Source organism: Rhizopus delemar, genomic scaffold (assembly GCF_000149305.1).
Source record: "Rhizopus delemar RA 99-880 supercont3.5 genomic scaffold, whole genome shotgun sequence".
Taxonomy (NCBI): Eukaryota; Fungi; Mucoromycota; class Mucoromycetes; order Mucorales; family Rhizopodaceae; genus Rhizopus; species Rhizopus delemar.
Window position 1 is genome coordinate 3,188,026 of NW_027137831.1, and position 12,475 is coordinate 3,200,500.

The following is a 12,475-nucleotide window of genomic DNA, read 5'->3' on the forward strand; positions in this document are numbered from 1 at the left end:
CTTAACCAAGCCTGAACATCTACAAATCAGGTCAGAAACAAAGCCTTCTTTTATGAGTTTTACCTTTCATTAACTCAAAATCGACTGTTTCTGCTGCGATTTTATCTTTCAAGGCACGCGCTTGTGAGGATCGTTTACGCCTTCTTGCTAAACCAGTGAGTTGTTGGGTATCACTGTTGCTGTCCTCCTCATGATCTGCAGACGAAAATTTGGGTGAAGCAAGAATAGGTTTATCATTTTTCAAGAGTCTCGCATGGGCCTGTTCAAGTGCGTTATCCAAGGACAAGATTGGATTGTGTTGTTCCTCTTCATGGATGGTCCAAGTGGTGTCTTTCTTTAGGGTAGCCGTCTTTTTCGAAAGTGATCCAAATGCCCAACTGTTTTGTTTTTCATCCAAGGTTTTATCTGGAAAGGGCCAGTCATGATTAGTAAAGAGTGATCGAGAGCCGAGCTCTGGTGGAGTGGAATGAAGGAGGGATTTAGAACCAAGATCGGATGAAACACTGTGAAGCCTGCTGGTACGAGAGAATAATAAATCGGGTTTACTGTGAAGAGATGAATTAGAAGATGAAGAAATAGTAGAATTAGTGACAGAAGATGAAGAGGATAAATTGATTGCTTGAAGTTGAGCTCGAGCAGCCAATGCTTTTTCATACAACGGACCAGGATGAGATAAACCCAAAGGTCGAGAGATGAATTTATCTGGTTCGCTTAGAGTGGAATAGGCATTACGTTGTCGATAGAATTGGTTCTTTCTTGATTCCTCTTCAATGACTGAATGGCTCCTAAATAAATCTAATTTTCACACATCAGCTCTCTTTCTTTTCTCTCCTTCTTTTTCTATACCGTTTCTCTGACCAGCAGAAGAAGAAAGTGAATAAGAATCCTGATTAGCTAATTGTTGCAAGACAGTGATAAGAAAGCGTATTTGTATTTGAGAAGCATTTTGAACAACAGTGTAAAGTGCAGCCGTTCTTTCAGCATCCGATCGACACTGAAACCATCGATTGATGTGTTGTAGTTCATCTTTAAAATCTTGATCTAAACTAGCGACTGATACTTGTTCAAGCATTTGTTCATATTTTTGAATGTTTTCAAAGCATTGATCGATAGCCTCAGCTAAGAATAATAAGATTTAAGTTTAAATTGAATATAAAAAACAAACCTTCAGGACAAGAAGTCTTTAAACGCGTAGGTTGAGATTGGAGTATGTCTGAAGAAGCTCTTGATTTATAATAATAAGGTGTGTTGTATGTTTTTTGACTTGGTAAACAAAGTAACTCGGACTTTGTTAATGATCTTAAGCTGTTGTTATTAGTTGAGTGACGAGGAAATACATTAAATAAACTATCTTCTATTGTAGTCATACTTTAATAAAAAAAAAGTAAAAGAAAAAAAGAAAAAGAAAGAAAAAAAAAGGGGGAGTTTTCTTTTTCTCTCCTCATTCAGCCCCCCCCCCAGAATATACTCCCTCACTTTTTTGTTTGATAATCCATCACACACGAGGGTTACAATAACAACCTTGAAAGTAAACTCATCTTAATTTTCAGGGAGGAAAAAAAAAAAAAAAAAAAAAACTTCAAAATTAAGGAGGGAAAAAAAAAATTAAACTCATTTTTTTTTTTGTTAAAGATGTAAACAATATTTATTTATGTGTTGATAACAGTACCACCATTAGGATGAACGACTTGTCCTGTGATAAAGGATGAATCATCAGAGGCTAAAAAGACAAAAGAAGCAGCTATTTCACAAGGTTGAGCAGGTCTCTTGAAAGGAGGAAAAGAACCAAAGTTTTGAATTTCTTCTTGACTGAACGTGTTGGGAATTAATGGGGTCCAAACAGGTCCAGGGGCAACAGCATTCACACGAATACGACGAGGTGCTAATTGTTGAGAGAGAGCACGAGTGAATGAGACGATGGCACCTTTGGTAGCAGAATAATCAACCAAGACATCCATACCACGATAAGCAGCAATAGAAGCCGTGTTGATGATCACTCCACCTGCCTTGAGATGACTACAAGCCAACTTGGTCATGAAGATAGGACCAAAGACTGTGAATTATAAGTGACTTTGTTCAAACCTGAAACGATCACTTACCATTCGTTCGGAAGGTTCTCTCAACCGTGTCACAAACAAGATCTTCAACACGCAGGACCTTGTGTTGTTCAGCGGCATTGTTCACAAGAATGTCCAATCGACCAAAGGTATTCAAGTGAGCATCAAGGATCTCTTGACAATTCTTTTCATAACCAATGTCACGAGCAATCAAATGAATCTTGCACTTGGTTTGTGCTTCAATCGTATTCTTGGTGTAAGTAGCATCTTCATCTTCTCTTTCATCGCGGTAAACAATCGTGATACCTGCTACACCTTCTAAAGCATACAAGGTCGCAATGGATCGACCAATGCCACTATCAGCACCTATATTAAGTAATTAATAAATAAACAAGGCCCTTCTTATCATCCTCTTACCAGTAATCAAAGCATATTTTCCTTCTAATTTACCAGAGCCACGATAGGCCTTAAAGCAAGGTTTACCGTCAGCATCAAATGAAGGTAAATGTTGCGTGACTGGAGCAGGTTTCAGAAGGGAGGCAACTCCAGATTTTTGCCAATTCATGTTTTTACGCATTTCATTGTAGTGATAGACGTCATTAGGAAGATCTTCATCAAAGCCAAGAGTCATTTTTTTAAATCTAATTTCTAGAGAGAACACACACAAAAAAAGAAAGAGAAAAGTAATGCGTATTTATATACTTTTTTTCCCTTCTTTTTGGTTAAAATAATAATTTTATTTTTAACAAAAAGGTTGTCAGTTCGAAGGGGTTTTAGTGAACATGATTGTTTCAAATGCAAAAAAAAAAAAAAAAAAAAAAAAAAAATGTCTGCATAAACTGATTTATTACACAATCAGGCAAAATAGCTTTTTCTTTTTTTTTTTCTTTATCCTACAATTATCATGCAACTAAAGAGAAATAAGAGTCGTAATGCTGTATTGCCTCATTTACCCAAGGCAGAAGCGATGCCAAACATCCCAATTTCCAATACGCCAATGATGCCTGGAAAAAAGACATTGCCACCGACCGATTGGAAAAATGACCAAGGGAATGCAGTCGTACCAGCCAAACAAGGTGTACCGTGGACAGATCGTCAGTCCAAAGTACAATTTGATTCGGAACTTGAGCCACCTCCTATGTTTACTGCTACACCCAGTAGGACGATGACCTTGCGTAGAACAGGTCAAAATCATGCTTATCGTATGAACAGCGGAATCGATCCAGTCGTTCTTTTGACGAGTCGATTAGAAACCTGGCGGTTGGCTTTGAAAAATCTGGTAGATAAAAATAACTTGTCGGAAATTTACTTGACGACTAACCATCCCCGTCTGTAGGTTGCTCTGTTCAAGAAGATGACTGTGGTCGAAAATAAAACTTTCAAAGGCTTAATTGGTGCGAGTAAAGTGATCGAGTTACCCTTTCGTCAATCCAATGGTCAATTCCTTGAGTCAGGTGGTATTCAAGACGTTTGGGCCTCGATGCGTGATTATACAGTGCAACATGCCATGCTTCATCATGAAAATTCCTCTTATCTCGAACGAGCCGTGATTCCTGCCTTGAGAGCTCTCAAAGCGGACATAAAGACTATGGTTCAAACCATTCAAAAAGACAAGGAACTCAAGAGTACTTCCATCTATCGCAGTCGCATGGAGCTCGACCGAATGATTCGTGACTTGGACCATGGCGTCCAACACGTTCAACGTTCCCCTCATCAAGCCGATCAAACGACCGACCCGTTCTTGCTCAACTTGTGCGTCATTCATGCAGTGCGTGAACTCTGTGATTATGAAAACCAACTTCATGACAATATTCTCAGTCTTCAAAAGGAGACGGGTGTCTTTGAGGTCAAGATCATTGAAAACGTTCGCTATATTCTTCAAAAGTACCAAGAATATCGTGTCAAGCACAAGATGGAACATCAGGACTTTATTGGGCATGTCAACGAGATCTTTCGACGGGTGAAGCCTAATACGGAGTGGGATGAATTCGTTCGACGTCATCAATATCACTTGGTCATGGAAAATGCTGCGTACAAGACAGAGAGCTCGGTCGAGTATCCTAATCAAGACAGCAAGTATGTTCGTGCGATCAAGATTGGTCCTCTTGAACTCAAATCGGGCATGATGCGTTCTTGGACTGAAGGTGTCTATATTCTCACACCAGGTAACAAAAACATCCACCCCTTTCTTACACTCCATCTTATGTTTGTTTAGCTGGCTTTTTACATGGTTATAAAACCCCTAAACACTTTCAGCAAAATCCTCTTCATCCTTCTTATTCTATCTTTATCCCTCAAACCACAGTTGAGAATTCGGATGAGGATGAGCTCTGTCTGGAACTCTACAGTGAGAAGAAGCGTGGTTTGGGTGGTGGTAATCACTACATCTTTCGTGCTTCTAACCCTCGTGAGGCTCGTGAATGGTTGGATGCCCTTGTTCACATCTCGAATCAATTCAGAGTCGTTCCTCTATTGGAATACGATCAAGGCGCCGGATTCAGTTCGACCTCAAGACAACGTGATCTTCCTCCTTTGCCACCTAGCATCTTGCCACGTCCTCCTCACCCTGCTATCGAAGGTTCTTCTCAAGGTCCCTCTCAAGGTTCCTCTCAAGGTTTTTCTGCTCGAGCCCCTGATGCTCAAGGACAGACGACTTTAAACCCTGTTCAAGAAGAACAAGAGCATCATGAAGGTGCGGCAGAGAGTAGTAAGCAAGAGATGCCTGAATCATCCAAGGATGCACATCAACGGCAACGCTCAGATGAGGACGATCCTCGTTTGGAAGGTGAGGAAGATGATCATTCGTTCATCTTGGCTCAAGACCATCATCAACAACGCTCTGATCAGTATGCACCCGTTGTTAATACTCAAGTCTCTTGAATTGTTTTTTTTTTAAAAAAAAAAAACAGGTTATCAATTTTAATAATAAAAAACAAGGTCTTAAATTGTACGTCCAACTCTACAAGAAGAAAAGAGAGGGATAAATGTAGAAAAAAAAAGTTTAATAATAAAGCATCCTTTCTCTCTCTCTCTCTCTTTTTCTTTCCTCTTTCAAGGTATAAATACACAAATGACATTAAGGCTTTGGGATACGAAGTGTCTTTGAAATCATCAAGGTTCCACTGACGACATAAGCCATCACAAACGGATGTATTTCCCAACCTTCAGCGATCTGAATGATGGATCCCGGCAAGTTATTCAAGTACAAATCATGTTTAACAAAGTAGGCAATCCAAGCCACTAACGCCAAGGAAGTAGGTATCGGTGTTCCTTCAAAATGATGCACTTTGCCTGTATCATCCTTGGGTGCAAGCGCCACGGTTGCGTTATAACGAGCAAGACGTGCGATACCACAGCAAACAAAATAAGTCAATGCAATTGTATCAAGATAGGTACGCATGCCCACTATACAAAAATAAATAAGCAAAACACGTCCTCCTCTCCTTCTCCCTCTCCCTTTCTTTTTCTTTTTCTTTTTCTTTTTCTTTTTCTTTTTTTTTTTTTTTTTTTTTTTTTTTTGATTTGCCAATTTACCTGCAAAGGCTAAAGCGGCAGGAGCTACACCAAAAGAGATCTAGTGGATAGTTAGTTTTGAAGGATAGACATGGGCTTGTGTAATTACCAAATCAGCCAAACTGTCTAATTCTTGTCCAAGTAAAGAAGAATTGTTTCTCCAGCGAGCCACTCTACCGTCTAAAAAATCAAAAAACATACCAAATGGCATAAAGAGCATAGACAAATATAGATCTCGAATATTGTTGGTTGTCAAATAACGCATGGAACTCAAAACGGACTGAACTCCACAAATGCCATTCATCAATGTAATCACATCGGCCAAATAAAAGTTGCTAAAGAAATGAGTATTTCTTTTATTTGAATTCTTTCTTTCTATTTTACCGAACCATAGAAAAGTGGCCATCGACAGTCTTTGGTAAATCTGTTTTTTTATCAGTTGAAGCCATTCTTATTTGAGGGATCAAAAAAAAAAAAAAAAAAAAAAAAAAAGTGAAGTCATAGACAAGTTCTTATTTTTACGTCATACAATTTTTTTTTTGTTATCAGTGCTATCCTTTTGTCAGTACAAGCACTTTTTCTTTATCATTTAGAAAAGAAGCATTTGTTATTAAACAATCTTTTAGCGCATAAAAATTCTGTTTTGTATTTGTGGAAAAGATAATGTGAAAGAGGCTTTTAAAGGTATTCTTTGATTCACTGATGAACTGCTTCTTTTTGGCTTACGTGAATCGTTTTGCAAGCGAGTGTTATCAAGAACGATGACAAAGTAGATTGATTTCAAAACACCGACTGAGTCCAGTTGGCGTGGGAAAATCCAAGAGATTTGCAGTCATTGTTACTGCAATCTAAATATAAAACAGAATTGGGGTTTATAAATTAAATATTTATTATGAATGTAATGCACTGACTCTTATCACCGTTCGATTGTCACTAAAAATAAATTAGGAATTATAAACACAGACAGCTAGGATTTACCTGAACTAAAAGAAGCAAATGGATCCGCTTGATCATGATGGATTGTCGGATTTGAATCTTTTAATTCAAAACTGACACTTTCCTTGAGTCTGTTGAAATGCACTGCTCGTATCGGTTGTGCTTTGGATGGAATGATGGGTGGTTTCATGTGTCGCAATAAAGCAAAGTTGATTGTAGTAAAGAATGGGTGCGATTTGACTTCACTTGCACCTACTTGAGATCCAAGTCGTTTGTTTGGATCCTTGTTTAATAGTTGACGTATCAGTCTCTTGGCATGATTCGTCAGTGTTTGTGGAAAATAAGGTTGAAATTCGATAGGTTCATTTAAAATGAGTTCAAATGTGTCCTTTCTTGTTTTTCCTTTAAATGGAGTATATCCACACTATGAATAATATGTAAATTATTGGTATTGATTATCCATGTCCAACTTACAAGCATTTCATAAATAAATATACCCAACGTCCACCAATCTACCGTACATGAATGTCCTTCTCCTCGAATGATTTCCGGTGCCAAATACTCTATTTAAATGAATAACTGAATTTATAATGTAAATCCATCTACCTTCAGTACCAACAAATGAATTCGCTTTAATGTGTATACGTGTATTTATCATCGGTTGTTTCTATTTATGTAAAGATCAATCCAAAAAAGAAAGAAAAAGGACTCACCAAAAATGTAAAAGAAGGTTGTACAAAGGTAGGTTGTGTGACAAAAGAAGATTGTAAAGAGAGATCAAAATCAGACAACATGAGGTGTCCAGATTGATGTAGTAGGATATCTAAGAGGATATGAGTCTATGATAGGATGAATATCATGAATCGTTACTCTCTGGTTTTAAATCTCTAAAGACAATACCCATCAAGTGCAGGTATTCTAATGCTGCCACTACTTCAGCCGCATAAAACTTGGCTTCATTCTCTTTTAATATTCCACCCGGTCTGTGTCTCAGGGCCCTAAAGAATTCACCACCCACACAAAACTCTAAACAAAAATAAAGATAATTTTGGGATTGAAATGAATGATAGAGAGGCACAATAAAGGGATGATTGGCTGTGGATAAGATAGCTTGCTCTGTCAAAGCACGCTTCACCTTGTTTCTTTCCTTCATTTCCTTTTTTGATAAAACTATAATGAATCAGTCAAAGCTGTTTGCACTTTATCGATTTTTTACCTTTAAGAGCATACAGTTTCTCGGTTGATTTGTGTCTTACAAGATATACTTTCCCAGCATCTCCTTTTCCTAACAAACGTACTTTCTCAAAATCATTGGGTCCAACTTGAATATCCTTCTTTTTTAATGTATAAGAGTTGGATTGTTTTGTGCTGTTGGTTTGAATGATGAGTTGATTGTTATTCAACTTGAGTTTTGTTCCAAATAATTGATTCGGTTGATAAATAGGTGGTGGTGAAGTGAGTGACATTGAAAGAGAGGAAGAAGGAGGGGAAAAAGAAAGAGAAAAGCATATAAAAATAGATTTTTGAAACTCATTTAATAATCATTTTTTTATTTATTCATCTTGTTCAAAAGAGAGTAAAGAAGTGGTTGTCTTTTGCTTTTTACTCTTTTTCTTTTTTGGATCTACTTTTTTTATTTCTTCATCAATAATCTCTTTCAATTTACGTTTACTGTCTGATTGTTTATTCTTCTTTTTACGAAATAACAGTCGACCATTTTCATCTACTGCTGGTTGCTCTTCTTCTTTTTCTTCTTCTTCTTCTTCTTTTTCCTCTTCTTCACCAACATCTTTATGTATTTCTATTTAAAAGAAATGGTAGGGTTTTATTGTAGGATAATTTTTGATGACGTGAACTAACCTTTTCCTTGTGCGTCCAATTCAACCACTTGAGCACCTTCCAACTCATCATAATCTTGATCGTCTTGTCCATCTTCATAATCTAAAAATCTCTTTTTTGCTTCTTCTTGTCCTCTCGTCTTATTCTTTATCCTCGTCAAAAAGGGTGCTTCTTTGTGAACATAAGATAACCCTTTCGATACTTGATGTGGTGTCAATTCCTTTTGTGGCATTTTATATATACGAGAAAGAAAGAAAAAAAAAGAAAAGAAAAAAAAAAAAAGATTTGGGTTTTATTTATTTACTAGGATGGTAAGTAGAGAAAATGTCTTTCAATACCTATTTCAAATAATAAGTTATAAACATTTTATGATGATTGTACATACTTTATCAGAAGGTGTGAGTGTTTCATAAACGGGTGATTTCAAGTTACTGACTTTTAATTCTTTCAGCAAGATATAAAGTATGTGTTTACAGTGTGTTCCTCTCACGTTATGATCTCTGCAATCACAATATATTTTGGGCCCAATGGTAACCGTGTATGTCTTTGATAATAGGATGAGATGAGAGCCAAAGCTATCTTTGTCTTATTACCTTGCCTGTACTACCCTTGACTTCATAAAGGTGCCAGTTAAGAAGCATTTCAAAGATAGGCTGCCTATTGATTACCTTTAAATTCATGGCTTTTTAGATAAGTAGTCATTTGAGAGGATACAAGCTTGATATTCTGCTTTGCCATTCTTTCCAATCTTGCTTCGAGCTCCTACATCGCACACATGTATTTAGCAATCGATTGAATCATTATTGTTGATCACCATTCACCTCTGGTACAGTTTGTTCAATATCTTCAATATCACTTGTAGATAATAAATTTTCATCATCTTCATTATTGTATGCACTCTCTTTGCCTTTCATAAATGTATTTAATATTCTTGAAGCTTGTTCTTCACTATCTGAGCTCATGATGAATAACGAAAAAAAAAAAAAAATACTGACAAATCCATGTTCAATACCAAAGAGTACAGTTCATATATCACAATGACGATTTCTATACGTTATTTAACAATCAGTATACTGAATCAGTACACTTGACAATAAAACGATTGGTCAGGAATTATCCCTTGAAGCATGAAATACATGTATGCGTATGTGTGTGTGTGAATACATTTGTAAAGACAATAGCTTGATAATAACACGTACGCAATAAAAAAAAAAAAGTTTATTTTCTAGAGTGTCTCTCTCAAAGTGTTCCCAGTGATGCTTTACTTTTGTGAAACAATAATTCAAACTAGAAAACGAAATGTTTCATGATCAAAAACCTTTTTTTTCTTGTTCAATTTCCAACCTAACAAAAGTAAACAATTCGATATGTTCACTTTTGATTATCAACCAATTATCCAGCAACCCCTTTAATAAAGTACGCTTAAATGCTGATTCCTTGATTAATAATTTTGATATTCTCTGTACTGCATATTCTACATGGCTCTCTGTTAACAACTTGTTGACTACAGCAGCACCTATGAAATCAAAGCAAGCAGATATACTATCATAAGTCAACTGTAATCTTCTTTTATTATCACTGTTTGTCATGAGCTTATATCCAGTGTATTCCAAGAATGCTTTTATATTATCAGCTAATGTAAAAGTAACTTCATGACAATAACTAGGAAATGATTGATCCAAATTAGATAATAAACGCACCATAAAAGTAGATAACATCTTGTTGTTTGTCTTTCTTGAATTAGCAGAAACAAAGACAGTGTGATGAAAGATGACATCGACTGCTATTCTGATTCTATTTCTAATATCAATATCCTCAATTAACACAAATTGATGTTTATAAGATGAGATTCCCTTGATGATATTGTTGTGAAGTACTTGTTCTCTCATCCATAGTTTATCATTATCACTTTCTTTATTCAAAAAGTGGAGTGTATTTTGAACGGGCAGTTGATTGGATAATGTCTCCAATGCGATCAAGGCAGCTCTACATTGAAGCTTCATACAATTATCTGATGTTATTTCAATTTTCCAAAGTGTAACAATCACATTTGAAGCAAATAATCTAAGAACAGAACTTGTTTGTAATAAAATCCATAAATCCATCAAGTCCAAAAAGTGTGTGAATGTGTATAATAAGAGTTCGTTTGGTAAACATAATAATCTATTTCTGGGCATTATGAGTGGGAATAAAAAAAAAAAAAAAAAAGAAAAATAATAAAAAAACAAAAAAAAAAAATGAATAAATAAATAAAAAGGTACTTATGTACAATGGGTTTTAACTTTATTATAAACACGTTTTAGTGAATCAGTTTTTATAACAAACCCACTTTTATCAAATAAATCAATTACTTTTCTACCAATCAACCAATCCTTATTTTTTGCACAATAATTCAATAAGAGCAACCAAGTATCTTTTGTGGGTGATAAGTTCATCCTGTTCATTCTTTCCAGGCAACTGTACGCATCTTCAAGTCGATCGAAATTTAAAAATCCAACAATCATAAAATTAAATGTCGCTCTGTCTGGTTCAATGCCGTGCTGTAATAAGGTTTGAAATGTCTTCATCGCCTTGTTCAGGTTCATCTGTTCAATGTAGCCTTGAATAAGGTTGGTAAATGTATGAACTGTTGGCTTTAACTCTTTATAGTCTGTCATCATCATATTCAATGTCTTTTCTGCTTCACTCATTTTATTGACTCTAATCCATCCATTGATCATTGAGTTGAATGTGTAAATATTAGGTTTCACTCCCATCTCATAAAGTAAGTTCATCATGTCCTCTGCTGATTTAGGTGTTTTGGTATCAAATATGCTATTAATAAATGTTGTAAATGTCACAATGTCTGGTTCTTGATTTAATCTAAACATGTCCTTGATCACTTCTAAAGCTGATCCCAAGTCTCCCACATCTGCATAGCCTTTCAGCATCGTATTGAACGTAACAATGTCTGGTTTAAATTTGGTTTGAATCATTTGCTGATAGATCTTGTTGGCCACTTTCAATTCCTTATTAATCACTAATCCATTCACCATCGTATTCAATATCACTTCATTCACTTGTAGCCTTTTACTCTTTTGAATCTCTTCAAAAGCCAAGAATGCCTTCCTTGGTTGTCTACACTTGAAGTAGACTTTAATCAATTGATTATAAATCACTTCATCCACTGCATGTCCTCCGAGCACTGTCTGTCGAACAACTTCTTCAGCTGATTGAATATCCCTTGCGTGAGCATAAATATCCAACATGGTCGTACAAATATAGGCATTCGGCTTCATCTTTTTATTTTCCATCTCTTTATAATACCCAGTTGCTTCTCTATTCATTCGAGCATCTGCAAACCCCTTGATGAGCAAATTGTAACTATTCACATCCAATTCATGCCCCTTGTACTCTTTTAACAATTGTTTGACTTCGTCCAATCGCTTCTCTCTAAATAAGTGCATCAAGTTTGAATTCAACGTCTCGGTGTCCGTAATACCATGCTCAACAATCAATTCCTTGGCCAATTCCACTAGCTGTTTATTGGTTGGTAATGCTCGTCTGATCGTTCGTTCAAAATCTCTAATGTCGGGTGTTATATGCCATTTGCTTTGAGCTTCCTTGATCAATTGAATCGCCTTGTCTTTTTGATCTGTCAACAGAAACGTCGCGACCATCACATTAAATGATCCGACAGTCAAGTGTACATTATTCTGTTGGAATTCACCCTCATACACATCAAGTATGTCTTGATACTCATTGAAGAATAATTTGGCAATAAAGTACTCGTTATATTCAAGTGTGCCCCAACTCATACCACGTTCTTTCATGTCCTGTAGAATTCGTAATACTCGACCCTCAGTATCCCACGTCTTGCTTTTCCAAAGTGTGCTTCTTAAAAGAACAAAGTCTTCTCGTCTTAGTTCTTGGCGTACTTGAAGATAGTTGTTCCAAGCTTCTGGATCTTTGTTTGACAGTTGCTGTCGGTATTGTGAAAGTGAAGTAACGTAAAGTCGCTGTGGTATTATGACATTTTTATTCAAATAGTGTTTAGATTGACGAATGCTTTTGTTACTGCATGATCTTATGAACCTATGCATTTTATTGTGACTGAAGGAATGACCAAAGGAAAAAGCAAGACCCCCACC

At 36.2% G+C, this 12,475-nt stretch overlaps 9 protein-coding genes across 9 annotated transcripts; 1 reads left to right on the forward strand and 8 right to left on the reverse strand.

Moving 5' to 3' along the window:
* Positions 1-31: 31 nt before the first annotated feature.
* Positions 32-1,072, reverse strand: RO3G_07943 (uncharacterized protein; the record flags this gene model as incomplete). Its single annotated transcript, XM_067662533.1, has 2 exons — positions 32-795; positions 847-1,072. The coding sequence occupies 2 exons, from the start codon at positions 1,070-1,072 to the stop codon at positions 32-34; spliced, it is 990 nt and encodes a 329-aa protein (XP_067518634.1).
* A 577-nt stretch (positions 1,073-1,649) lies between these two features.
* Positions 1,650-2,688, reverse strand: RO3G_07944 (uncharacterized protein; the record flags this gene model as incomplete). The annotated part of the gene is made up of 3 exons (XM_067662534.1): positions 1,650-2,053; positions 2,100-2,423; positions 2,475-2,688. The coding sequence occupies 3 exons, from the start codon at positions 2,686-2,688 to the stop codon at positions 1,650-1,652; spliced, it is 942 nt and encodes a 313-aa protein (XP_067518635.1).
* A 336-nt stretch (positions 2,689-3,024) lies between these two features.
* On the forward strand, positions 3,025-4,937 carry RO3G_07945 (uncharacterized protein; the record flags this gene model as incomplete). Its single annotated transcript, XM_067662535.1, has 3 exons — positions 3,025-3,336; positions 3,394-4,222; positions 4,273-4,937. The coding sequence occupies 3 exons, from the start codon at positions 3,025-3,027 to the stop codon at positions 4,935-4,937; spliced, it is 1,806 nt and encodes a 601-aa protein (XP_067518636.1).
* A 318-nt stretch (positions 4,938-5,255) lies between these two features.
* RO3G_07946 (CDP-diacylglycerol-serine O-phosphatidyltransferase) lies at positions 5,256-6,019 on the reverse strand (the record flags this gene model as incomplete). Its single annotated transcript, XM_067662536.1, has 5 exons — positions 5,256-5,297; positions 5,419-5,462; positions 5,592-5,631; positions 5,680-5,905; positions 5,955-6,019. The coding sequence occupies 5 exons, from the start codon at positions 6,017-6,019 to the stop codon at positions 5,256-5,258; spliced, it is 417 nt and encodes a 138-aa protein (XP_067518637.1).
* Positions 6,020-6,350: 331 nt separating this feature from the next.
* RO3G_07947 (uncharacterized protein) lies at positions 6,351-6,986 on the reverse strand (the record flags this gene model as incomplete). Its single annotated transcript, XM_067662537.1, has 3 exons — positions 6,351-6,418; positions 6,549-6,930; positions 6,981-6,986. The coding sequence occupies 3 exons, from the start codon at positions 6,984-6,986 to the stop codon at positions 6,351-6,353; spliced, it is 456 nt and encodes a 151-aa protein (XP_067518638.1).
* A 303-nt stretch (positions 6,987-7,289) lies between these two features.
* RO3G_07948 (uncharacterized protein) lies at positions 7,290-7,972 on the reverse strand (the record flags this gene model as incomplete). The annotated part of the gene is made up of 3 exons (XM_067662538.1): positions 7,290-7,345; positions 7,377-7,676; positions 7,723-7,972. The coding sequence occupies 3 exons, from the start codon at positions 7,970-7,972 to the stop codon at positions 7,290-7,292; spliced, it is 606 nt and encodes a 201-aa protein (XP_067518639.1).
* Positions 7,973-8,059: 87 nt separating this feature from the next.
* Positions 8,060-8,577, reverse strand: RO3G_07949 (uncharacterized protein; the record flags this gene model as incomplete). The annotated part of the gene is made up of 2 exons (XM_067662539.1): positions 8,060-8,307; positions 8,367-8,577. The coding sequence occupies 2 exons, from the start codon at positions 8,575-8,577 to the stop codon at positions 8,060-8,062; spliced, it is 459 nt and encodes a 152-aa protein (XP_067518640.1).
* Positions 8,578-9,145: 568 nt separating this feature from the next.
* Positions 9,146-9,307, reverse strand: RO3G_07950 (uncharacterized protein; the record flags this gene model as incomplete). Its single annotated transcript, XM_067662540.1, has 1 exon — positions 9,146-9,307. One exon carries the CDS (start codon positions 9,305-9,307, stop codon positions 9,146-9,148), a length of 162 nt encoding a protein of 53 aa, XP_067518641.1.
* A 370-nt stretch (positions 9,308-9,677) lies between these two features.
* Positions 9,678-12,157, reverse strand: RO3G_07951 (uncharacterized protein; the record flags this gene model as incomplete). Its single annotated transcript, XM_067662541.1, has 3 exons — positions 9,678-9,689; positions 9,812-10,508; positions 10,671-12,157. 3 exons carry the CDS (start codon positions 12,155-12,157, stop codon positions 9,678-9,680), a joined length of 2,196 nt encoding a protein of 731 aa, XP_067518642.1.
* Between the last annotated feature and the right edge of the window lie 318 nt (positions 12,158-12,475).